Genomic DNA, 27,627 nt, shown 5'->3' with positions numbered 1-27,627 from the left:
CAGGAATAATTTGAATTAATTAGTATTATGATACCCCACAGCGTAATGGGTCCCCTCATAATGGGAGGGTAGCGTCATATCCGAGGCCACCCTCTGTTAATTGGGCCACATTAAAAGAAAATGTGAGATCTGCAAACCAGGCAGGGGAAGCTCCCACTCAGCATTTAGTTTTGTTGTGGGGGTGTGATACATACTCAGAATCAAGACGTTGATTGTTACTCACCAAGGAAACTAGCGCGCAGATATCCTCAGTACTAAGAGAATGTGCAGTATTCAATCACCTTGACATGTTAATGGCTGTTTCTCCTTGAGCTCGTGATAGAGATGGCCATGTCGTTTGCTCAACAAATCTTCTTGGTGTTTTCTGTGACTCTGGGTGAGTACAAATTTCTCTTTACTTTGAAGTCTTTTGATGTTGAAAACTGACTTTAAATTAAAAGGAAGCAGATTTTTCAAGCACTTCTATGAACTCAAATTGATCTAGAAAGTTTGGTAATATGAAATCCAGTTAAAGGTATCTGTACATGACCTCCTATGTGCTCAAGCCACTGACATATTGTTTATGATTTATATTTCATTGCAAAATAGTCAGGAAATTACTGTCAGAAACGCCATTGCAGACATATACGGTGCATTTTTGTTAAATATCTTTCTTTGCATTTTTCAGTAGTGTTAATTCATGAATTATATAATTTATTTATAATAAACATGTTCCCTTAAAATGGCATGGAAGGGAATTTAATAATATTACTTTTAAAATTTGTGCAACACCATCGCTTACTGTAATTTCCAAAACATAGACTCTTACAATATTTATCCTGGGCATTTTTACAGTCACTTGCTGTAAACCCAAGGATTTGTTGGTTTTCACTTGTCTACTGCTTACTACATCCACCAATATGATAGATAATAGGGGTCCCACTAAAGTAGGAAGCAGCAAGTTGTCAAATAGGGCCATTAGGCTGAACATTAATAAAATAATAAAGATGCAAATCTGGGTATATTGTCCAAGGTATTCTGCATTCATAATCTATAAATGTGACTCATTTGATGAGTAATAGTGATATAGTCAACAGTCATGACTACAATGGTTATGAGTGACTAGTTTTTAACACCATACTTTGCATTATATCAGGTATTCAACTCAATTTAGATATGTATTTATGTTTGGCAGACTGGACACCCATTCATACTGCAAACATTTCTGAAAGCACAAAAGAAAAATCATAGCTGACAGTTCTCTTTGTAGCTTTTTCCTTTGATCCGGGGATGGTCTGATCACATTGCTCTGCAATAATGTTCCTTTGGCATACTTTAGTTGTTGTGCAGCAACTGATAACCATTACATACAGCTTGGAATCTGGAAAAAGATGAAATCATTGTTAATGCTGGAGCATTTCATATTTGTCTGTAAGAATACAGAATCCTACTTGTTTTCGCTCAAAGATATTAGAATTTAAATTTTAGATTTCTCCAAATTGTCCCCATGTGGTGATCATGAGAGTCAGGGTAAAGCTTTGCATTGGAATGTAAACCAGGGGCAGGAAGGCAGAACTGGAATTGAGAGAGGTCAAGGACGTTTAGCCCAAAATTATAAATATAAGCCAAAAAAAACTGTAGATTCTGTAAATCAGGAACAAAAACACAAGTTTCTGGAAATGCTCAGCGGGTCTGGCAGCATCTGTGAAGAAAAAAATCGGAGTTAATGTTTTGGATCCAATGCCACTTCCTCAGAACTGAACAAACTGAAATTCCACTTTTAATGATAAATGGAAGAACGACACTTATACAATTGTGACTTCAAATTAGTTTAGCTTTAAGAATGGGATTTCACTGCAAAGCCATCCATAATGTTAAAAAGATGCTTGCAATCTACGTTGTCGTAAAAGTGCAATTTCAATTCTTATGTCTGCGGCTTGTTGAATTTTAGAGAGAATTCATTACATTTACCAAGTTGGGCATTTTCAAGTTTGAGATCAGGCTACATAACATACTTTGGGACACATTCATATTTTATCTATCGATTTAAGTGTTAAATGTTTTAATAGCTCAGTGTATTTCCATGCTTCATACTTCTGAATTGTTTCTGGGTATGTTCTAAAAGCACCCAAAAACAAAACTTGGCACCAACTTTCCATGGCCTTCATAACAGTTCCACTTCAGAAATAACCCAATGGTTTTAAAGTTCACATCTTGCCGATGTGACAAGGTGCAATATAATTTCAAATTCTTGTCAAACCCAAGTGACATTAGACGGCTCAGTGAGGACCTTACTTTGAAGTTAAAGTGTCACAGGAGACATAAAAAAATCTGTTTTACAGCAACATTAAAGTTCCAGTGTAAACATACGCTGGTTGCTTCCATAAATGTTGTACAATTCAGCTCTATCCTTCTGCAATACTAAAAGTCGAATACAGTGTGTTATTGTAGGAGAATTAACAACAGGCTGAGCTCAGAATGCCTCTGGAAAACTAAGAAACAAATCTCTATTCTTCAATTCACAATAAATGCTCATTGCTATCTACACCTTCATTTAATCTCAATCTTGCCTTGAAAATTGTTTTCCGCTTCTGGAACAAGATATTTTTTGAGGTTTGTTGTCAGTTTTATGAATGGCAACAAAGAAAAATTGAGCTACTTTATTAATGAATGCTTCCAATTTGGTCATAGCCAAAGATGATTAAGGTGTTTTCAAGCCTTTCAATTTAGGTCAGCAATATCCTTCATAGACAGACTTTTGGATTTTCCAAAAATGACTAGACCATTAGGCTGTAAGAGATAGAAGCAAGCCATTCAGCCCATTAAGTCTGCTCTACCATTCAATGAGATTGTGGTTGATCTAATAACTTTCAGCTCCACTTTCCCTCCTTTTCTCCATAACCGTTGTTTCTTTCCTGATTAAAAATACAACTGTCTCAGCCTTGAATGTATGCAACAACCCAGCCTCAACAGCCCGTTGCAGTAAAGGACTCCACAGATTCAGTAATTTCAGAGAGAAGAAATTCCTCCTCAACAGCGTCAAAACCAGGCAATCCTTAACCTGAGATTCCACTGTCTGGTACCACAAGGGGAAATAACCTTCCCTTATCTAACCTAATTATTTGTGAGTTTCAATAGGGTCACTTCTCATTGGTCTAAACGTCAACGAGTTCAGACCCAATCTCAAAAGAAAGTTTCTCTAGTAAACAGGATCAATCTCATAGATATGATTTGGTGACTGCCTCCAGTAACAGTACGTTTTCCCTGAGATAAGGGGAACTATTCATAGTACTCTCAGTGTGGTCTAAGTAGCTTTAGCAAGACTTACCTGTTTTTGCACTACTTTTCCTTTGAAATAAAGGTCAACATTCCATTTGCCTTTCCTATTACCTGCTGCAATTTATGCTAGCTTTTTAAGATCCATGCACAAGGACACCAAAATCCCTCTATACTGCACTTGTCTAGAGTGTTTTTTCCTTTTAAATAATATTCAGTCCCGCTATTTCTCCTGCCAAAGTGCATAGCCTCACATTTTCCAACATTTCATTCCAACTGCCAAGTTTTTGTCCACTCTTCTGAAGTGTCTATATTTTTCTGCGGACTCCTTGTGTTATCCTTACCAATTACCCTTCCATTTATTTCTGTTTCATTCATAAACCTGGTCATAGTACGCTCATATATATCTACTACTGGAAGCACCATCAGCACAAGGATTGAGAATACTCTAAATAACACCATCATATGTCTACACAAATATAAAGACATTGCTGACCCACATTTGTTCAAAATTGTCTGTACAACTTATCACAAAAATGTCATTAAATCATTCATTAGGTAATGTACAAAAGCAACTTTAATTGTAACTAAAAAACATCGTACATGACATGTAACTTCAATAATTATTTTTCTTGAGTTTTTTTGTTAGCTAATAACCTATGATATACATTCCAGTATGTGTGAAAAACAAAGAATAGATAAAAAAAACTGAATAAAGTATAAAAAGAAATAAATTCTGAAGTAAAGTACTAAAGAATAGCAAATAGTTGACTGAGATAACAAGGTGTAGAGCTGGATGAATACAGCAGGCCAAGCAGCATCAGAGGAACAGGAAGGCTGATGGTTCGGGCCTAGACCCTTGGGCCCGAAACGTCTGCCAGTTTTCTGAAGAAGGGTCTAGGCCCAAAACATCAGCCTTCCTGCTCCTCTGATGCTGCTTGGCCTGCTGTGTTCATCCAGCTCTACATCTTGTTATCTCAGATTGTCCAGCATCTGCAGTTCCGACTATCTCCGAAACAATTAGTTGACTGGTTAGTTTAAATAGCAGTTTAATGCTGCATTTCTGTTAACAATCACCAAACACAAACAGAATTCTGAGTGTTGTACGTAATAGGTATATGTTGTGTTCCTCTCTGCCACATTCTGTAAGATTGATCAAATTAATGATAAAACACACGTGCTTTCAAATGATTTTCTTTTCCCTCTACTTCCATCTTTCTCATCTTTTTTTAAGCCCTTATTCTAAAATGAGCATGTCAAAATTGTCTAACTAAGCAAATCGTAATTCCACATGAGAGTCTGCAGTGATAAAGCTGTGACTCTGTCATTAGCTGTAGCTATACAATGAATATCTTGACATGAAATGAAACAAAAACCTCTGGTGAAGTTCAGATGAAGAGTTATTGGACTCAAAACGTTAATTTTGCTTTTTTCCTGTGGATGCTGCCAGACCTGCTGAATTTCTCCAGCAATTTCTGATTTTTTGGGCATTTAGACATGATGGTCAAAGACAGTCCAATGAAACCGTAGTGACTGTTTGGCTTTCCAGGGCTGCTTTGTGATGCTTATAATATCACTGGATAGTTTACTTAGCTGTGTGTATACACATTGAATGGTTTCCTGGAAAACTCTAAATGTGATTCATTAATTTTGTAATAAGTGTATGACATTTCTGTTGTGCAGTATCTTTGGAGTTATATCGGTAATTTTCTGAAAATAAAAACAATCAATTGTTCTTTATTTTTCCCTGCTTATTATTCATCACTCTCCAGCAGATATTCAACAAGTAGACTGTTTATTGTCAAAACAGTGGAAGTAATTTCCACTTTGTAGAAATTTCAGCATTGCCTTGCCATATGATAATGTTTCTAGCTTGATAATATTTTCACGATAACAATTTTCACTGTTAAAAGAGCACAATAGCTCAAACAATATCACTTACACAATTCAATAGTAAATGGTTAAAGTTTGATGACTATTTATGGGTAGGTATGTTGCTTATTGTTTGAATTGATTATTCAAATTAGTTTCAAATGTCTCAGGACTCAATACAAAGGTTTGCATTTTTTTTGGATTATATTTAAAGGTGTATGAAACATTCAGTTTGCAATCCATTCTGTAAATAAATGGAAAGTTGAGATAAATGAATCAAGATCTGAATCAAACAATGTGGAAAACAAGAGTACATAAGCTTTTTCACTCCAAGGGACATAAACGTTATTTTAAAAATTGGACAATATTTTTAACATGAATAGAAAATAATAGGGACTGTGAGTATGGAACCCTATCAGATGTCACTGATTGTAAAGTTTTTATGAGTATGATTTCAGATAATTGTGTATTGTAATTAATAAAGCTGAGATTAGTTTGGCCTCAGTGTACTGTACATTGGACCATACTATCTGAATCATGAGAAACCACTGAGCTACCCCATTCTAACATGTTAATATCTCTGTGATTTTCATTTTCAGGTGAATCACTAATTCTAACACAGTATCCTATGACTGTTGAGAAGAAATGTAATCAGTCAGCTCAGATCTACTGTGAACTTCGCAATGGAAATCTTACTGACGACATGAGACTAGTGTGGTATAAATACACGTATTATAGATCAAAGATTGGAGAAATTAATTTAAGGACAAGTATCTCCACAGCCATTGACCACATCCATTTACAATGGGACCTTGGCACCTACAGAGCATCAATGTTAATAAGACATCTGGTGAAAAATGACTCTGGAGAATATGGTTGTGAACTGGTCTCATTTTCTGGCCCTAAGATTATAACGAAAGCCAATGCAACACACCTCATTGTTACTGGTACGTCTCTAATCTTTCTCAATGCCTAAGTAAATAATTTAATGTATTCTCAAAGATTAGACTACTGAATAATATGAGTCACCCATATTTACATACGTTTAGTACTGTGTCATAAGGATTTAAAAATCACAAGTGTGAGATATTTTAAAATTTTCAGTAGAGTTGATATCCACATTATGGCTAAGATGTCAAGTTCTATAAGAAAATTCTGCTGCCTTCTTAACTCAATACTCATTGATATATTCCTCATTTCAGAGCTATTCATTGGACACAATTGGTTTGATATTTATGTCATTGTCTGAAAACATAAGTCCATCAGAAAAGATAATAAAGTTGAAGGGTCTAGGCCCGAAACATCAGCTTTTGTGCTCCTGAGATGCTGCTTGGCCTGCTGTGTTCATCCAGCTTCACACTTTATTATCTTGGATTCTCCAGCATCTGCAGTTCCCATTATCTCCATCAGAAAAAAGGTTGAATTGATGGCCGAGTGGGATTATGGCTAGACTATTAATCCAGAAATCCTGGTACTGTTCTTGGCATTTGTGTTTGAATCTTGCCATGACAGATGGTGGAATTTGAATTCAATTAAGAAATGATTTGAATTATGAGTCTAACGATGACCATGACTCCATTGTCAATTGTTAGGAAAAACCCATCTATTGTTCTTTAGGGAAGGAAACTGCCACCCTTTCTTGGTCTAGTCTACATGTAACTCCAGGCCCAAAGTAAAGTGGTTGAGTCGTAATAATTTGGATCAGGCAATAAATGCTGGCCACGCTAGCGATGCCCATGTACCATGAATGAAAAAAAAACTTAAAACAACCCATCAGGAATAGATATTGTGGCTTTTAGCATAACAAAGTCAATAGGTACATTTCAGATGCCCTCCTTATATGAAATGCTTTATTACTTGACCAGAATATACTTGACTCAAATTTTCACTGTGTATTAAAAACTCTTTATATCAACCAGTTACATTCCAAAATGCAGAAAAGCTATCATAACATAATCTTTCAGAAGTTCCACTACAAATCAAAAACTTCATATAATAATTTAGGAAATATATACCATAACATTAGCAGAATTTATATTAAGCCCAAGAATATGCCCAATGTTTAGCATTGCACAGTGATAAAAAGTATTATTTCTATTAACAGTAACTTTCAGTGAAATGAGTGTACTGTTTAATGAAAAGGTTATACTGGAGTGTTTCCCCTTATTGTCATTGCATAGATACTTTCAAAGATTGGGTTTATGCATGTTTGTGCATGGCTTCTAGAATACCTTAAAAATTATTGGTTTAAAACTAATCCATATTGTGAAGCTAGAGGAACAACACAACATACATACATGAACATATTATTGTATGCACAAAGGAAAGGTAAACCAGGCTCATGAGCTGTAAAGGTTGCTGCAGCTGCACAACATACCAATACACATGGTTAAGAAAGGTCACGTTACTTCCAAGCAGTTTTGATGTGTGTATTTTCTTCCCCTTTTCCACCAATCTTACAGAGCCAAACTTTGCTTTTCATTTCTTCCTTTATTGTTTCATGATTCTCCATATCGCAACATTTCCATTTTAGCCTTCAACCTCTGGTGTTTATTTCAGCAATAGATTAATGTTCTTTGAGATTATCGAGGTTTATCAAAACCTTTTCCGTTGCATTCAATATGATGTCACCTGTTCTGGATCTGGACCAAAACCTATTTTCAGCCACAATGTAGGCTTTGCTACTAACTGTGGAACCTGCTGAGAATTTTTTCAAGCTTGTGCTTTATCTGAGTGTCTTTGAAAATTCGTCTGTAAATTGCACAGGTCGGAATCAGGGAGCAGAAATCTTAACTTCCATTAACATGGGAAAGTGACTTTAACTTACCCGAAGCACCCATATGTGTGAACATGTGTTTTACAATTTAATATTTCCACTAAAAAATGTAAAAATTATGTTCTAAGCTTTGAACAAATGAATAAGAACAAATGAGTCATTTTTAAAATATACTTAAAAAATACCCATATTCACCCACCCCCTGCAGTTTGAAAGTTATTTTTAAGCCACGTTACAAGGTTGATAAACTGAAGTATAATAGAAACTATTGCAAATTGTTTATTTCCTTGAAACTGATGTTCAGAAAATTACTATTATTTCTAATACCATAAAGAGAGGTTTTTGTTTGCTTGCCAGTATTGGTGTTAGGTAGATCCAGCACTAATGCAACTCGAAGGATCTGTCAGATAGACCAGAAATGGGTAACGACTTGCTGAGTTAGGACCATTTCTATTCATTCATGGAATGTGCAAGCCATTGGCAGGGCCAGCTTTTATTGTCCATCCCAAGTTGCCCTTGAGAAAACAGTGTTGCGTTGACTCCTTAAAATGCTAACATCCATGTGCTGTAGGTAGACCTACAATGCCATTGAAGAGGGAGTTCCAGGATTTTGACCCAGCAACTCTGAAGGAACAGCAATATATTTCCAAGTTAACATGGTAGTTAGCTTGGAGGAGATCTTGCAGGTGTGGTGTTCCCATATATCTGCCACTCTTGTCTATCTAGTTTGTAGTGGTGGTGGGTTGGAAGCTGCTGTCCATGGAGATTAGGAGAATTTCTGCTGTCTTTCTTGAAGATTGTACACAGTGATGCTACTGGGTGCCAGTTGTGGAGGGAGTGAATGTTTACGGATTTGGTAGTTGCCTCCAAGGTTGCTTTGACCTGGATCATGTCAAGATTCTTGAGTGTAGTTGGAGGTGCACCCATCCAGGCAACTGGGGAGTATTCCATCACACTCCTGACTTATAGATGGTTGATAGGCTTTAGGGAGTCAGGAGGTGAGTTACTCACTGCAGGATTCTTAACCTCTAACCTAATCTAGTAACTACAGTATTTATATGACTAGTTCAGTTCCGATTCTGGTCAATACTAATCCCCGAGATGTTGATAGTGGGCAATTCAACTATGGGAAAGCCACTAAATGTCAAGGGGAAATGGTTAGATTCCGTACTGTAGGGTAATAATTGTTTGCCACTTTTGTGGTGCAAATGTTACTTGCCGCTTGCCAACCCACTCCTGGATATTATAACGGTCTTGCTGCAATTAGACATCAACCGTTTCAATATCTGAGGTATCCTAAGTATTGTGCAATCACCAGCGAACATCCCACTTTCTGATATGATGATGGTAGAAAGGTCATTGATGAAACAGCTGAAGGTGTTTGGGCCTAGGACAGTACCTTGAGGAACTTCTCCTGGAGCTGAGATGACTGACTTTCAACAACTACAACCGCCTTCCTTTGTTCCAGGTATGACTGCAGCCAGTGGAAGATCTTCCTCTGATTTCAGCTGACTCTAATTTTGCTAGAGTTCCTTGATGCCACACACAGTTAAATGTGGCCTTGATGAAAATCAAGGGCAATCACTGTCACTCCTCCTCTGAGCTCAATACTTATATCCATATTTGAACTAATGCTGTGATAAGGATAGAGGCTGAGTAGCCTGACTATGAGACTTTCCATCACTCTACTGATGATTGAATGCAGACTGATGAGGCTGCAATTGACTGGGCTGAATATATCTTGCAGTTTCAGTACAGCTGTACCTGGGCAATTTCCCAAGATGTTGGGTTGATGCAAGTGTTGTGGCTGCACTGAACTGCTTGGCTAGGAGTGCAGTACATTCTTGGCACATGTCTTCAAAACTATTGCCAGAACACTATCAGGGCACATAGCCTTTGAAAAATCCAGTGCTTTCAATCATTTCTTGATATCACATGGGAATGGATTGAATTGGTAAAAGATTGGTATCTGTAATACTAGGGACCACTGGAGGCTGAGTTGGATCATCCACTCGACACTTGTGGCTGAAGATTGTTACAAATGCTTCAGCTTTATCTTTTTGCACTGATGTATTGGGTTCAGCCATTATTGAGGATGGGCATATTGTTGTGGAACGTTCTTCTCCAGTGAGTTGTTTAATTGTCCACCACTACTCACAACGGGATGTGGCAAAACTGCCGAGCTTAGATCTGATCCATTAGTTGTGGCAACATTTAGCTCCATCACTTGCTGCTTATGGCTGTTTGGCATGCAAACAGTCCTGCTTCACCAGGTTGATACCTTCCTTTTATTTACACTCATACTGCCCCTGGAATACATCCCTGAACTCTGCAATGAACATTATTACATTCGAAACAAAACAAATCATTTTCAGTTCCATAAATTAAGCTTTCAATTAGTTTACTAAAAGCACTTAGATATGGGAATTCTTTCTCATCTTCTCACTGCAACTCAAACAGCAGTGAAGACCACATTGGATCCAGGCTTTGAGGAGGGAAGCTTCAGTGAGGGAGCATTTGACAGCAAGGATGCGCAGTTTTGGTACAATAGGAGGAAATCCAATTCTTCCCTCCGGTCTGTGGAGAGGAATTCTACAAGTTGTAGCTGCCTTGAGCAGGCAAGTGTCAATTGACCCCAAGCAGGTAAGGTGGCCTTCAGTTGACCCTGCCCAGAGTACGCAGGGTCAACTGAAGGCCACCTTACCTGCTTGGGGTCAATTGACACTTGCCTGCTCAAGGCAGCTACAACTGGGCAGGGTCAACTGAAGGCCACCTTACCTGCTTGGGGTCAATTGACACTTGCCTGCTCAAGGCAGCTACAACTTGTAGAATTCCTCTCCACAGAGTGGAGGGAAGAATTGGATTTCCTCCTATTGTACCAAAACTGCGCATCCTTGCTGTCAAATGCTCCCTCACTGAAGCTTCCCTCCTCAAAGCCTGGATCCAATGTGGTCTTCACTGCTGTTTGAGTTGCAGTGAGAAGATGAGAAAGAATTCCCATATCTAAGTGCTTTTAGTAAACTGCGTACTCTGGGCAGGGTCAACAGCAGAATTCACCAACGCATGTGACCCTGGCATAACTATAGGATCACATTGCTGAGATTTCTGGGACCATGATCTGCAGGAGAGAGCTGACACAAGGAATCTTCATAAGCTACACTCATCTCACAAGATGGGAGTGAAGACTGTAATTTAAGGAGCTCTCCAATTCTAACTATAGGCTCGTGAGCTGTTTTATAAAAACAAGGAGAATGTTATCTGTTTGTGAATGGTCATGAAATCATAAATACAAAGCAAATAAACATTTTTAAACAAACTACAATCAATTTATTTATAAATTTTCCAGATACTCAATGACATGGAAGAATGGAATTCAATCCAGAGAAATCTGACATATACGCATTTTGAGCAGGGCAAACAAGCCAGGGTTTACCAGAAATAATGAACAGTAGGATATTGAGGGAAAGAACAACATAGATCCCAGAAGGCAGTAGACAGTTAGTAAGTTGGTTAAGAAGACACGTGAAGTACATACTTTAATTGCCTGGGGCAATAATCATAAGTGCAGGGGGTGTTAAAATTGAATTGTGTAAACACGAACTAAAAGTCACAGCGAGAGTACTGCATACAGATAATTGCAGAAATTATGAGATGACATTGGAGTGGGTAAAGGGGCAGTTGGGAAGAATATTACCTGGAATTGAGAACTTTAGCATGTGAGGAAAGATTGAATTGTTTTATTTGAAACATTGAAGACTATGTATCCAAATTCTATGTATCTATAATTCTATGTACTTATGATTGTCCAGTTGCTTTTATGAGACTCTCCGAAGCCAGTTTGACACATCAGAAAAAATGCCTTCAAATTCAACCGGTCTGCGTCAGTTCATTTAAGAATTATTTGACTAACAGTTTCAAAAAATTTAATCAACAGCTCTCTGATGAAGGGTCTAGGCCCGAAACGTCAGCTTTTGTGCTCCTGAGATGCTGCTTGGCCTGCTGTGTTCATCCAGCCTCACATTTTATTATCTAGGAAAATAGTGATCTTATGTGCTGATACAACTAGACAATTAGTTGTGTAGGCAAAAGGGTACAGGTGGGAAAACACTGGCTTATGAGATCAATAGGCTGGTGATTAACATATCCCAGTAAATCACAGAAGATATTACAAAAGTAATTATTAGTAAATAGGTGATTTTATGAATATGAAAACCTCAGCTGTGAGTCATGAGTAAGTCACTATATTGTAAGAAGAAAACAACCTTTAGAATCTCAGGCATACCTAGTGAATATTCCATTCACATTGTTCAGAAATATTGGTGCATGTCCAAAAATGGTCAATGCTACTTTAAAACGTTTTGAGAAAAGAGACATTTCTATGATTTTTCAAATTGCATATGATAAAATAGAAAAAGGATGTTGGGGTATTTCCCAATGTGTTTCCCAAAGTGTCTCATGACTAGACACAATATATAAAAAGTATACACTTAATCTAAAATTGTGCATACTCAGTGTTTGTCACAGTTAAACCAATGGTAAAAAGGAAATTCCGTTAGATAAGAAAGATTGAGCCACATTTCTTTGTTAGTTATTAAACACTAAAATGTTTTTAGAAGGGATACACTTTCCACCAACAGCTTCACAGTAGGAACAATCAGTCTTGCTAAGATTTCTGATCTCACTTTTCGACTGATCATATTTTCTCTTTGATGATTATCTTTAAACTGTAACAGGAAACTGTATTGCATAGAAAGATTGAAGTAAGGACTTAGCGAAGAGTGCATATTTGTTGGTGTAACCTTCAGTTAAATGAAAGTACCATAAATTTCTTTCAAAGCCTGAAAGAAACTAATTTAAAGTAAAATGAATAATTATGAATTGGCTGAGATAATAAAATGTGAGGCTGGATGAACACAGCAGGCCAAGCAGCATCTCAGGAGCACAAAAGCTGACGTTTCGGGCCTAGACCCTTCATCAGAGAGGGGGATGGGGGGAGGGAACTGGAATAAATAGGGAGAGAGGGGGAGGCGGACCGAAGATGGAGAGTAAAGAAGATAGGTGGAGAGGGTGTAGGTGGGGAGGTAGGGAGGGGATAGGTCAGTCCAGGGAAGACGGACAGGTCAAGGAGGTGGGATGAGGTTAGTAGGTAGCTGGGGGTGCGGCTTGGGGTGGGAGGAAGGGATGGGTGAGAGGAAGAACCGGTTAGGGAGGCAGAGACAGGTTGGACTGGTTTTGGGATGCAGTGGGTGGGGGGGAAGAGCTGGGCTGGTTGTGTGGTGCAGTGGGGGGAGGGGATGCACTGGGCTGGTTTAGGGATGCAGTAGGGGAAGGGGAGATTTTGAAACTGGTGAAGTCCACATTGATACCATATGGCTGCAGGGTTCCCAGGCGGAATATGAGTTGCTGTTCCTGCAACCTTCGGGTGGCATCATTGTGGCAGTGCAGGAGGCCCATGATGGACATGTCATCAAGAGAATGGGAGGGGGAGTGGAAATGGTTTGCGACTGGGAGGTGCAGTTGTTTGTTGCGAACTGAGCGGAGGTGTTCTGCAAAGCGGTCCCCAAGCCTCCGCTTGGTTTCCCCAATGTAGAGGAAGCCGCACCGGGTACAGTGGATGCAGTATACCACATTGGCAGATGTGCAGGTGAACCTCTGCTTAATGTGGAATGTCATCTTGGGGCCTGGGATGGGGGTGAGGGAGGAGGTGTGGGGACAAGTGTAACATTTCCTGCGGTTGCAGGGGAAGGTGCCGGGTGTGGTGGGGTTGGAGGGCAGTGTGGAGCGAACAAGGGAGTCACGGAGAGAGTGGTCTCTCCGGAAAGCAGACAGGGGAGGGGATGGAAAAATGTCTTGGGTGGTGGGGTCGGATTGTAAATGGCGGAAGTGTCGGAGGATAATGCGTTGTATCCGGAGGTTGGTAGGGTGTTGTGTGAGAACGAGGGGGATCCTCTTGGGGTGGTTGTGGCGGGGGCGGGGTGTGAGGGATGTGTCGCGGGAAATGCGGGAGACGCGGTCAGGGCGTTCTCAATCACCGTGGGGGGAAAGTTGCGGTCCTTAAAGAACTTGCACATCTGGGATGTGCGGGAGTGGAATGTCTTATCGTGGGAGCAGATGCAGCGGAGGCGGAGGAATTGGGAATAGGGGATGGAATTTTTGCAGGAGGGTGGGTGGGAGGAGGTGTATTCTAGGTAGCTGTGGGAGTCGGTGGGCTTGAAATGGACATTCAGTTATTTATTCCAGTTCCCTCCCCCCATCCCCCTCTCTGATGAAGGGTCTGGGCCCGAAACGTCAGCTTTTGTGCTCCTGAGATGCTGCTTGGCCTGCTGTGTTCATCCAGCCTCACATTTTATTATCTTGGAATCTCCAGCATCTGCAGTTCCCATTATCTCTGATACTATTTTAACCTCACTGCGAAGCCTCTTCCAGGGATGCCTAACCTGAAGAAGTTACCCTCCTCCCTCCGGACCAACCTCAGGGAATCTCTCTCCCATTGCAACTCTCTTGTAATCTCTTACCTGTCCGTCTTCCCTGGACTGACCTATCCCCTCCCTACCTCCCCACCCACACCTTCTCCACCTATCTTCTTTACTCTCCATCTTCGGTCCGCCTCCCCCTCTCTCCCTATTTATTCCAGTTCCCTCCCCCCATCCCCCTCTCTGATGAAGGGTCTGGGCCCGAAACGTCAGCTTTTGTGCTCCTGAGATGCTGCTTGGCCTGCTGTGTTCATCCAGCCTCACATTTTATTATCTTGGAATCTCCAGCATCTGCAGTTCCCATTATCTCTGATACTATTTTAACCTCACTGCGAAGCCTCTTCCAGGGATGCCTAACCTGAAGAAGTTACCCTCCTCCCTCCAGACCAACCTCAGGGAATCTCTCTCCCATTGCAACTCTCTTGTAATCTCTTACCTGTCCGTCTTCCCTGGACTGACCTATCCCCTCCCTACCTCCCCACCCACACCTTCTCCACCTATCTTCTTTACTCTCCATCTTCGGTCCGCCTCCCCCTCTCTCCCTATTTATTCCAGTTCCCTCTCCCCATCCCCCTCTCTGATGAAGGGTCTGGGCCCGAAACGTCAGCTTTTGTGCTCCTGAGATGCTGCTTGGCCTGCTGTGTTCATCCAGCCTCACATTTTATTATCTTGGAATCTCCAGCATCTGCAGTTCCCATTATCTCTGATACTATCAGTTACAAGCTGGTTGCCTGAGATGGAGACTGAGAGGTCCAGGAAGGTGAGGGATGTGCTGGAGATGGCCCAGGTGAACTGAAGGTTGGGGTGGAAGGTGTTGGTGAAGTGGATTATGAATTGGCTATCGGTTTTACATTCTGCCTTTTTCTTTGTTTCTATATATTTTGTTTCAAATCTGACATTTTCAAAATCTCTAATCTCGAACAACAAATAATTTCTGAAGGAAAGAATTTTAATTTTCAGAGTTAATAACCTTGCTTGGCAGTAACTAAAAGATTGCACTGTGTTCAAACTATATTTACACATGAAATTACAAGATTTGACATTTTGTGCAAAAAAAATTCAATTCATGTTTGCTGTGTCAATACAGGAAATTCACAAAATTCAACACATTTCAATGGTGAGGCAACATGGAAAATCTGTTTTCATATATCCACTGTGGACTGTCACAGTGAGTGCAATTCACCTCACTGTTACTTTGACAGGTCAAAATCTATTCCAGACAATGCAGTTGAGTCTGTGTGGCAGAATGGAGATATACAAACATTTTGCAATTAATAACTGAATTCTTTTAAGTCATTAATGAGGAAACATTTGACACCCTATTTTAATTGTTGTGTGCTAAGTTTAGTTAGAAATAAGTTTCAAAAGAAATCAATAATCTTCATTAGGCTGTACAACCTGATTATATGTCCTTGTAAATTAACAGTTTTCAGTATTTATTATTTTGTTGTACCACTGTTACAATTCTTTATAACTGAATTTTACTGAGTTGATTTGGTGCTGATAAAAGCGAACAATGATTGTATAGAAAATTTTGCTATATTTTCTAAAGCAGCTTTCCAGGCTTTACAGTAATCCATTTTACTTTTAATTCCATCAGCACCATTACTGCTTCATCAATAATAGTTTGCAGATTACTAAATTACCGATAAAAGTAGGCAAATGTTGATGCAGAAATCCCTCGGAGTATTATTTTTATTGCATCTGTTAATTCATTTTCATAATATCATATTAGACTATTTTATCACCAGCAGCATCCCATTCAAATAAGCAAAACAAATAATGCAGGGACAAATTTATATGATTATATTCATAAATTCACAAAAGACTGCCCTTGGAGGGAATTAAACCCAGATAATTTGTAGTAACCAGATCCTTAGGAAATTACTGAAGAATACAGAGGCCAGTTTGACATCAAGATATCCTTCAGGACGTTTGTCTGTCGTGTTGGGAATAAAATTCACCACCTGTAAATCTGTAATTTCCCCTTCTTCAGATTATTTTATCTCCTCCACCCTGCTCACTCTCTCTTCTCCACACACACACACACACACACCATCACATCCCTTGAGAAACTTTCAATGTCTTCGGTCTCTTCTTTGCTCAGAAAGCGGATCTTTGATTTGCAAAGAGCTCTCCAGATACAGTACTCCAAATCTGGCCACAAGATGTTTCAGAGAAATGGCTGGGAGTATCTTTACTGCTATTTGATTTCCCTGCTGGTATAATGTTACAATTATTAATGAGATGTAAGCTACTGCTAAAGCTGTGGTAAATTATATAGTCTTGATATTAATTAATTATCTATTTGGGCATTACAAATATTGCAGTTTAATAATAAAAGCAAAATACTGTGGGTGCAGGAAACAAGCACAGAGTCTACTGAAAAATTTCAGCAAGTCTGGTGCAAATTGTGAAGAGAGTAATAGAGTTAACTAATCAAGTCCAGTATGGCTCTTCTTCAAAGCATTAGCTCTGATTCTGTTTACACAGGTGCTGCCAAACCAGCATTCTCTATGTTCGCTACATTTTAATAAGTCTGATTTAAACTACAGGCAAAAAAATTGTTTTAAAATTTAGGGAACACTTATTTTGTGTAAAATATTGTTCTGACAGTGCATGACTATTGAGATTTCCTATTGTTCATAAGTGACGTTTTGTTCATTTTCAGACAAACAATGGATTGGTCCACCAAACAGAAACATCACAGACAGAAATGAGGCAGAAAAATTCCAAAATAAGGAAGCTAGCATTCAAATAATTGCTTCAGCTGTAATAGCTGCCTTTGTCATCATCTGCCTGCTAATTTACATTTTATTCAGATACCGCCCAAAAAAACAAGGTAAGCCTCAGAAGATCCTTTTTATGTTTAACCAATTCTGTACTTCAAGCAGATAATTCAGTCAATGCTTTGAAGCACATTTGTCAGATGTTACACAGTCACATAGATCTAAGCTTCCAATTTCCAAGCACACAGGCTTAGCTATTTTAAACCATCTACATTTATCTATCATCTAGAATTTTCATAAATTATATGCACAGGGACAAAGATCACAAACTGAATGTGATGGAAATCCCACTCGAGGTAAGTGGTAAAAGAGAAATTGAGCTCATGTAGATGTGTGGACATGTTGGATCTGGATGAGATTCAGCAATGATGTGCCAGTCTACTGTACATTGGCTGAATTTTTGGGGCTTTACATCAACAAAACTACATTTGGAAATTTTCTGAGCATAAGCCTTACCCTTAGAGGTAAAGTTCCAAGATTTCAGAAAGAGGAAGACTCTTAGAGGAAAAAAAATACAAAACATTCAAGCTAGGTTCTTTTCTGTCAGCTGGATAAAAATTAAGGAAGAAGGCAACTTGGTCAGTCTTCCAGCAGATGGTTATGGACTGAGATTAGCAAAAACCTTGGACAGAGTCATTCTTCCCATCCAGGAAACTATCACTTAGAATGGTAGAAAGGAAGAGGGCAAACAAAGGGATTATTTTTAAATGAACAATAACACTATTAAGATGACTAGAATAAGCATCACTAGCTCGACAATGAAAATCAGGAAATTAAATCTCTTATAGGTCAAACAATTAGACCCAAATAAATGTATGACAACTGCCTCAATGTAAGAGAATAGCTGGTATTTTGAAGCTTGAATGTAATACCTCCTCTTTTCATCATTCATTCTCATAGAGTGGACAATTCCAGCAAATCCGGCATTCATTGCCCATCTCTAGTTGCATTGAGAGACACCTCACAATTGATTGGCTTGGGACTGCAGTCACATATTGCCAGGCTAGGCAAGAATGGCAAGCTTCTTTCTACAAAGGACATTAATTCATCTCAAAAATAACCAAAAAAAAACCTTCAGATACTGACAATGAGAAACTGAAACAGAGATTGCGAGGAAAGCTGAGCAGGTCTTGCAGCATCTGTCCAGGGAAGACAGAATTAAAGTTTCAGGTCTAGTGACTAGTTCAGTCCAGTTCTGAAGAAGGGTAAGTGGACCCAAAATAATAACTCTGCTTTCTGTCCACAGATACTGCCAGGCCTGCTGAGTTTTTCCAACATTTTATGCTTTCATTAGTCTCATTTGTTTTTATGATATTCCAATAGCTTTACCAAGCAGGTTCTCAAGCAATAGCTGGAGAGCCAGTGAGCATCTCCCTTAGTTCCATGTTAAAGATGTGACCTGAATGAAAAGCCTGTCAGGCATTAAATGGTCATCCATTAGCCTTCCAAGGGATGAAAGTCTACCAATCGGTGTAAGCCAGCACCTCAATGTTGTCAACACCATCGGGGCCATTGGAAGCTGCCTGTATTGCACCCACCCAGTGGATCAGGCTCCTCACACCAAACGTGAATGAGGACAATGCCTGCATTCACTGTTTTACTGCTACCAGCTTTTCTATTTCCAGATAGTCTTCCAAATTCTCAAAATATCATCATGGGACTTGAACTCAAAATCTTTAGACTAACAGTCCAACATCTGGATTACTCATTAATGATATAAATAAGCTATTAAAAACAAAAGCAGCAATATATGATTTGCTACCACAGTTAGTTACAATTAGGCTGTGTTTGAAGGGTCGATGTGTACTATGCTCAATGCCATAAGTTTTTGTGTACATTTTATTGTTGAAGTTCAGTCATTGTTTCCCCTAGTTACAAGCTTGACATTTAATACAGATGGCACTTCTTTAAAATTTGGAGCAGCAATGAGCGTTTAAGATTTCCTTAGATTCTGTTAGAAGTTACTTCACCATAAGTAAACAGCATGAATGGTCAGCCAAGTTAAACACTGATATTTACTTTTAGAAAAAACATTAATACATGTAGGAATAAACCATCTGCTGTTCTCCCTCTCTCACAATTATTTTAACATAGGTACACAGGCCTAATTTTAGATGTCAGATATAATTTCTGAGCAGAAGTTGCTGGAAGCTCAGCAGGTCTGGCAGTATCTGTGAAGAAAAAAATCAGAGTTAACATTTCTGGTCTGGTGACCCAATTCTGAGGAAGGTTCACCTGACCCCGAGATGTTAACTCTGATTTTTTCATCACAGATGCTGCCAGACCTGCGAGCTTCCAGCAACTTCTGTTTTTGTTCCTGATTTACAGCATCTGCAGTTCTTTCGGTTTTTCATTTCTGAGCATATTGTGATTTTCCCTTCTGCCTTGCTGGATAACTTTGCCCTGCTCTTTGAACTTCTGCGAAAGCACAAGGGCAGAAACTTTTACAGGCATTGCACGTACTTTGGCATCATTTCGTTTTAAAGTTAAAAGACAAGTTCTGCATTTACTCAAGTACCTTTTGTAACGGTCCCCTGTCCTGATGTTTCACTGCAGAAAATCACTGATTGAGAAATTTAAACCAACATCTCTTTAAAATGGGATAGATGCAGAAATTAATGGCTTTCCATCTGTTTGTGGAGATTGAATTGTCCATTACTGCTGACCTTCCCCAGACATTCATGTGTAGTCTAAACTAACAACACATACAAAAACTTGTGAATACACAAAGCACATCAGGAATGAGGAATAAGAGAATGATCAGGGAGAAGGTAGGGCCGATCAGGGATAGCGTAGGGAACTTGTGCGTGGAGTATGAGCAGATAGGGGAAGCCCTAAATGAGTTTTTTGCTTCGGTTTTCACTAAGGAAAGGGACCTTGTTGTGAATGAGAACTTTGTGGAGCAGGAAAACAGGCTTGAACAGATCAAGATTGAGGAAGTTAATGTGCTGGAAATTTTGGCAAACATTAAGATTGATAAATCCCCAGGGCCAGACCAGATTTATCCTAGGTTGCTCCGGGGAGCAAGAAAGGAGGTTGCTAAGCTGCTGGCGAAGATCTTTGCTTCCTCACTCTCCACGGGAGTCGTACAGGAAGATTGGAGGGAGGCAAATGTTGTTCCTCTTTTCAAGAAAGGGGATAGGGAAATCCCTGGAAATTACAAACCAGTCAGTCTTACGTCTGTGGTCAGCAAGATTTTGGAAAGAATTCTGAGGGATAGGATTTATGACTATTTGGAAAAGCATAGCGTGATTAAAGGGAGTCAGCATGGCGTTGTGAGGGACAGGTCATGCCTTACAAATCTTATTGAGTTCTTTGAGGAAGTTGCGAGACAGGTTGACAAGGGTCGAGCAGTAGATGTGGTTTACATGGATTTCAGCAAGGCATTTGATAAGGTTCCCCACGGCAGGTTCATTCATAAGGTCAGGAGGTATGGGATACAGGGTGATTTGGCTGTCTGGATTCAGAATTGGTTGGCTGACAGGAGGCAGAGAGTGCTTGTAGATGGTAAGTATTCTGCCTGGAGGTCAGTGCCGAGTGGTGTCCCACAGGGCACTGTTCTTGGGTCTCTGCTCTTTGTAGTTTTTATAAATGACTTGGATGAGGAGGTTGAGGGGTGGGTTAGTATGTTTGCTGATGACACAAAGGTTGGAGGTGCTGTTGATAGTATCGAGGGCTATTGCAGGCTTCAGCGAGACATTGACAGTATGCAAAGCTGGGCTGAGAAATAGCAGATGGAGTTCAACCTGGATAAATGCGAAGTGATACATTTTGGAAGGTCGAACTTAAATGCTGAATATAGGATGAAAGGCAGGATTCTCGGCAGTGTGGAGGAACAGCGGGATCTTGGTGTTCAAGTGCATAACTCCCTCAAAGTTGCCACCCAAGTGGATAAGGTTGTTAAGAAAGCATATGGTGTTTTGGCTTTCATTAACAGGGGGATCGAGTTTAAGAGCCGCGAGGTTATGCTGCAGCTCTACAGAACCCTGGTGAGACCACACTTGGAATGTTGTGTCCAGTTCTGGTCTCCCTATTATAGGAAAGATGTGGAGGCTTTGGAGAGGGTGCAAAGGAGGCTTACCAGGACTGGAGGGCTTATCTTACGAGGAGAGGTTGACTGAGCTCTGACTTTTCTCTCTGGAGAGAAGGAGGAAGAGAGGTGACCTGATTGAGGTGTACAAGGTAATGAGAGGCATGGATAGAGTCAATAGCCAGAGACTTTTCCCCAGGGCAGGATTGACTGCCACGAGGGGTCATAGTTTTAAGGTGTTAGGAAGAAGGTATAGAGGAGACATCAGAGGGAGGTTCTTCACCCAGAGAGTTGTGAGCGCATGGAATAGTTTACCAGTGGTAGTCGTGGAAGCAGAGTCATTAGTGACATTTAAGCGACTGCTGGACATGCACATGGACAGCAGTGAATTGAGGGGAATGTAGGTTAGGTTATTTTATTTTTGGGTTAGGATTATTCCACGGCACAACATCATGGGCCGAAGGCCCTGTACTGTGCTATACTTTTCTATGTTCTATGTTCTATCACTTTGGAATAATTCTGCCATCAACGATCTGGCATTAGTGTATGTTTTAGCCTAATGAGCTATTAGGATATTGGAGTTATGGGATCATAGGATATTAGAATTATGATATTCTGAAAACTACCTAGAAAATTCAGAGACAAGTTGTTCATCATTGCTGAAGTGAGATTCAAAGTTGCACAGGTTGCAACAGAATAATTTAGCTGTTAAAGCACTCAATATTAACTTGCCTTGTGGTTCTACTTCAGTCAGTTTATACCTTCATTTTAAAGATATAAGCCCCTACAGTGTTTCTTCTATTACCAAAAAAGCTGATTTTGACACTATCTGCAATCTCTTTATTCCATTTTTTTCTGAAAGCTGTGGTTGATACTGCAAATAACATGTTCAGAAATTCCTGGATCCAGCTTTTGGTGAGTAAAAGTGTGGTAACTAACCAACCTGCGACAAATGTGGTAATAAGGTGCTTGTAGTACTGGTGACCACCTGCTGAACTTACAGACATCAGACAGAAATAATGTTAGTTTTATGTGTGCTCAGGGGCTTCATTTTTCACATTTTAAGAGGTGATTTCTAAAATAGTGTCACATTGTACAAAGGTTTCAGTTGGAGCAGATGGCGCTTTTCTCATCCAATTCTTTTACAAATATATCATACTAGCTCATAAATATGTGTTTTACACTTTTTTTTCTTCTTATAGGTCCTAACGCCAATCCTCCTCCAGCAGATGTCAGTTGCCAGGTAATTGTACTTGAAGCTATCAGCACATAATAAACTGTTTGCTGATATCATTTGATCAGCTCAGATCCTTTGTTGCTATGGTCAATTTATTCAGCCAAAGCAATGATAATCTGTGCAGTGAACATCTATTGAAATGTCACTACACAGGTATTCATGTGATCCACTTCTATTCCAGGAAATCACATGATCTCCATCAGCCACAAAATGTAAATGTGAGGCATAGAGGCGAATCTGCCATCCTTTTTTACATTGACCCTGAACTAGTGAAGTCAACAGAGCAATGTTATCCTCAGAAATAGAACATATAACATTGTGGTACTGTGGCTGTGATTACATAATCTGTATCACACTCACATCAGAGAAAGAGAGAGAGAGAGAGAAACAAGATGTCTGAGTCAGAGCTATGTGGTTTCATGTCGTCCTCCAGAAATTTGACCATAAAATTTTGGTTGATAATCCTGCACATGGGAGTGCACCCTTTTGACACTATGTCAATGAAAATCAGCAGCATTGGCTCTGTGTCCTGCCAATAGTCACCCTTCAATCAGTATCACAAATAGATTATTTGGTCATTATCTGTTTTCAAGGTTACCTTGTGCAATTGGCTGCATTTCTGCAGTGAGTCCATTTTAAATTATTTATTTCTGGTGTTACAGATAATCAAGAGAATAAGAGGTATTTGATTCTAAATAATTGCATGAACTCTCTCGGAAAAAAATATTGACAGGATAAAGCAGTGCGAGTTGAACGACTGAACAACACTGATTTAGATTTGTGTAAGGATTCTCATGGTCAGCACATTTGGCTGATATATACTCTATCTCATTCTGAGTATCATTTGTACGAGTTACTGAGGTTTATGAAGCTTTTGGAAGAAAGGCAAAATAATCAAATCAAAAAAGCCATTTCTTAAAACCAAATATGGGCATCAAATCTCTGAACAAGCTACTTTCAGAGCAGCACATATTGATTATATTTGCTTTCTTACATTTAATTCTGATGCCTCTTCTCAGCATATTCTTCACTTGAAAAGTGATCAATATGTGCAACAGAGAATATGGAAGTGGTGTTAGTCCTAAAATAATTGAAGAAACATTTGTGTTAAGCAATTTGGGATGTTAAGATTTTCCTGGCTGCAAAAATACAGGTGAACTACATAGCCTTCCTCATCTGTAAATATCTTTTAGTGGCAAACAGTTCAAGCGCTTTTGGAAATTACATGTAGAAAACCTAACTTACTACTTTGTTTTATTGGTAGATGTGGCCAGGTCTTCTTACCTTTTTCTAGACTGATACAAAAATTTGATATTTGCTGGAGCTAAATTGATATATGTGGAGTAACAGATCTTGACATCTCCTTTCGCTGTGATTGATCAACTTTGCAAGTTCTGAACTAATGTGTATCCCCCTTTTCCCGACTTAATTCAGCAGCACTTCCATATCTTCCGTAAGAATATCTGCCTTCCTGAAGACATAGCAAAACATAATGTTTCAAGTCCTTTCTGCTCTTGTTTCTAATTGGTTTTAACTTTAAGCTACTGTGAGCCTTTTAATTGTACAGCTGCATTCTAGGTCCATTCCCATCTAAGAAGGCAGCTTCCAACATGTAATAATGGCTTATCATCTTAGAGTCATAGACTCACATAGCATGGAAACAGACCCTTCAGTCGAACCAATCCATGCTGATCATAATCCCAAACTAAACTAGTCCCACCTGTCTGTGCTTGGCCCATATCCCTCCAAACATTTCTTAATAATGTTCCGGGAGTTCAGAAATACCTGGGTCCAGCTTCTGGTGAGTAAAAGTGTGTATTAACCAACCTGTGACAAATTTAATGCCTGGAATTCATCTCAAATAATTCTATTGTGCTGACCTTAGGACTACATTTTAACAATCTGGCCGAAGTTCAATTTTGACTTGAGATTTTATGCAAGCCTACCATCTAGGCAAGTAAATGAAGAAATGAAAGAGTTACCAGAGACTACCTCATTGTTCAACGCTTTCTACCTAATGCTCATGTTAATGTTATGAAACATCAGTTGACTAGGTCAAAATGGTGTTACTGAATCTCTGGGGTTTAACATTACTGCATTCTGGAGTCAGGCTGCAGAGATTGTTTCAACTTAGCTCAATATAAGCCTAAAATCACTTCAGGATTCTACCTCAAGAAAACCTTTACAATGCACAAATCAAAGATGAGTCTTATTCACGTTCATTTTCTTTCAATTAATTTTAGAAAGCAGAGGATCCAATTTCTACAGTGTTCTGTCCTGACTATGCTGCACTAAAGGTCCCCGGGCAAAATACTCGACAGACTCTAGCATCTTCAATTGCCTCTGACGATTCATACTACGCTACCATTGTATTTGCACCTCAACAACAAGCTACTGGTGTGCAGAAAACAAATGTCGTAAACTAAGGGGAAATATATATGATATAGTGGCATCTGACTATTTCCTTTATCGTGTGAACTCATAGATATTACATTAAAATATCACCTGACTTTTCTTGCTACTTATTCTATGAAATCAGAGGGCACAATTTGACCACCATTAATGAAATGATCATATTTTAACACTGAGAAAGTAAAATCCTAGCAAAATCAATCTTACCTGGTTGACAATTCGTTGACTAATTTTGGACGGATGAGAAAGAGCTAAGAAAGGCATTATTAGATTCTGTAGGGACAGTTTCAAGCTGATAGCATTTAGAGGAGTCAATTCACAAACAATTGGAAAGAAATAGGCAACTCCTCATGCTGGTTAGTTGATTGCCATTGTCCCATTCCTACTCTCTGTTCTGACTGGACCCTTCAAATTTACTCATGTTAGGTACGATCTCACTGAACTGGTGCTGAACTTTAATTCTGTGAATTAAAAACATTATCTACTGGCACTACATATGTTTGTAGTATCAATAAACGCACATGACATTCTCCTTTAGCGATATCAAAGTTGAAACGTATTCTTCATGTAACCTGAAATCGGGAGTTCACATTAGATTGCAATGGATGCCACTTGTTTTAAAAGGCCATAGTATGATCAAATCATTCAGACAAAAATACTCTGATTTATATAATTTCCAAAAGGTAAGATTGTGTTACTGATATTTTGTCTGCTTTTTAAACAAAGATATCAAAATATAGATACAAGTTTTCATTCAGAATGTCACAGCTCAACATTTGCAGTCATAAGTGGCTATTATGGAGTGTGTGACTTTGTAATTCAATCAGGTTAAAGGGTTTAATAGAGTCAGTTGCCAGGCTGTAAATCAAAAAGCCTGTCTTACAGACAGCACTGTGTAGAACCCTAGAGGTTGCACTTTCAGTTGCCTGGGGACGTGTGCTTGGGTTCCAATTAAATGTAATTTAGCATTGCTGACCATAGTGTTAGTGAGCACCACAATTCAATTTTCAGGGAAGTTGGAGGCATGAACAGCTCTTGACACTATTAACTCCATGCAAGATCAAAATAATGTAATTAAGTAGAGAAAGCAGAAAATGTAGTAAATTGTCAGTAGGTCAGACAACAGCTACGTAGAAGACTGGGTTAAAATTTCAGGTTGATAATGAAGGTTCATCATTGGCTTAAAACAGTAAATCTGTTTCTCATACTACAGCTGCTCTCTGTTCTGCTGACTATTTCCAGAATTTTCTGTTTTTATTTCAGATTTTCAACACCTTTGGCATTTTGCTTTATGTTCCAAAGTAATTAAGAGGCCTATTAACATTTCCAGTTGGCATCCACATTGTCGCAGAGCATGCTCAGATCGATCTGCCAGCCTTAGGCCAAGGGAAGGAAGGATTGTACTTAAACATAAAAGGGATACACATCTACATCTGTATTAGCCACAGGGACACAACTACAATCCTCCAGCCTCAGGAGCCCACCTATCATTCCTATTGGGAAGTCGAGCACACTCCCTGGTTGTGAAATACCTTTAAAAATAAAGAAAGGCATGCCTAGAACAAACAGTTTTTGGGGTCAGGGCATGATCTGGTCCAACTTCTGATTCCTGTCCAAGACACAAAAATTCAGCCCACATGTTATGCAATTGATCATTAACCAACTAATGATATGCAGCTTTTCTGAAATGATCCTCATTCTTGTCTTGGCTGGTACAGCCAATTTTTACATTTTACCTTCAGTAGCAACAAGGAGCTGAATTTGTTGGGCATAAATTAAATTTGGAAGCATAAAATAACAGAGATACAGTCTGAATCAGATACATTAAGAAAACTATGAACAAAATACTGATAATTGGGAAAAGATAACATAGATTAGAAAACAAAGGTCAGGAAAACCCTTGGAGCTGCTTCCATTTCTTTGCCAGCAATGTTTGGAAATTGATCCAGTAACCATTTCAGTAATTGTCAAAAGGTTTCCATTCAAATCGTCAATATGCAACCCTGGTGTTGAATACAAATGAGAAAATAACTGCAGAATGCACTTGCTATATGAAGAGATGATAAATTCTTAACTTCAATGATTTTTTTTTAAATGTGTAGATTAATTCAGCAGCATATGAATTACACTCCATGAAACACGAGACACATGTGAGTCAAATTATTTGATATTACCTCCAGTAGAAAATTCTGCCTATGGATATCAATGATGGGTCCATCACCTGTGGTCTACAAAGAAATCCCTTATGTTCAGTTAGCTATGATTTCACATGTTCACTTTATTAAAATTATAATACAAATAAAACTGCGTTGCAAAGGCTTGAAAATGTATGTTTCCAGGTTCTGAGATCTTTACTTTTGGAGTCCAGACGTACCAAAAATGTCAACTTAAAGTCTAGTGACCTATCACTTTTAATCTAAATTTCACTTGTATGACTTCATAATGCTTCCAACTCATTAGATCTGAATGACCTCTGACAACCAGCCAGTTCTGAGTTTCATCGGACCTTGTAAGATTGTACAAAATATTGTGAGAAATATATGTAAATAAATGACCTATTTATTAAACATTCTTTCAGAGAAGCACTGATGTAATAATTTAACTTTTTCTCATTATTAAAAGCATTTGAAACAAAACTCATTGGCTGCCTTCATGTCTCAAACTAAAGCTAATACCCTATGCCTGCTGAATAAATTTCACAGCAAATGATTAAACAAGGAAGTGTTAACAATTAATTACCTTGCTGCTTTGCAATGCATCTTTAATACCAAATAAAATGCATA

At 39.0% G+C, this 27,627-nt stretch overlaps 1 protein-coding gene across 1 annotated transcript; it reads left to right on the top strand.

The window, feature by feature from the left end:
- Positions 1 to 232: 232 nt before the first annotated feature.
- On the top strand, positions 233 to 27,393 carry LOC125457899 (uncharacterized). Its single transcript, XM_048542646.2, has 5 exons — positions 233 to 376; positions 5,727 to 6,074; positions 17,048 to 17,218; positions 22,398 to 22,438; positions 24,676 to 27,393. The coding sequence occupies exons 1-5, from the start codon at positions 325 to 327 to the stop codon at positions 24,856 to 24,858; spliced, it is 795 nt and encodes a 264-aa protein (XP_048398603.1). The 5' UTR covers positions 233 to 324; the 3' UTR covers positions 24,859 to 27,393.
- Positions 27,394 to 27,627: the final 234 nt, after the last annotated feature.

This window comes from Stegostoma tigrinum, chromosome 14 (assembly GCF_030684315.1).
Source record: "Stegostoma tigrinum isolate sSteTig4 chromosome 14, sSteTig4.hap1, whole genome shotgun sequence".
NCBI classification, from domain to species: domain Eukaryota; kingdom Metazoa; phylum Chordata; class Chondrichthyes; order Orectolobiformes; family Stegostomatidae; genus Stegostoma; species Stegostoma tigrinum.
Note: the sequence above shows the minus strand (reverse complement) of the source record. Positions and strands in the feature narration are given on the sequence as shown.

Coding starts and splice junctions, on each gene's coding strand:
- LOC125457899 (XM_048542646.2), top strand. CDS start 325: ATGGCCATGTCGTTTGCTCAACAAATCTTCTTGGTGTTTTCTGTGACT. Junction 6,075..17,047: donor AACACACCTCATTGTTACTG/GTACGTCTCTAA, acceptor GTTCATTTTCAG/ACAAACAATGGATTGGTCCA. Junction 17,219..22,397: donor ATACCGCCCAAAAAAACAAG/GTAAGCCTCAGA, acceptor TTCTTCTTATAG/GTCCTAACGCCAATCCTCCT.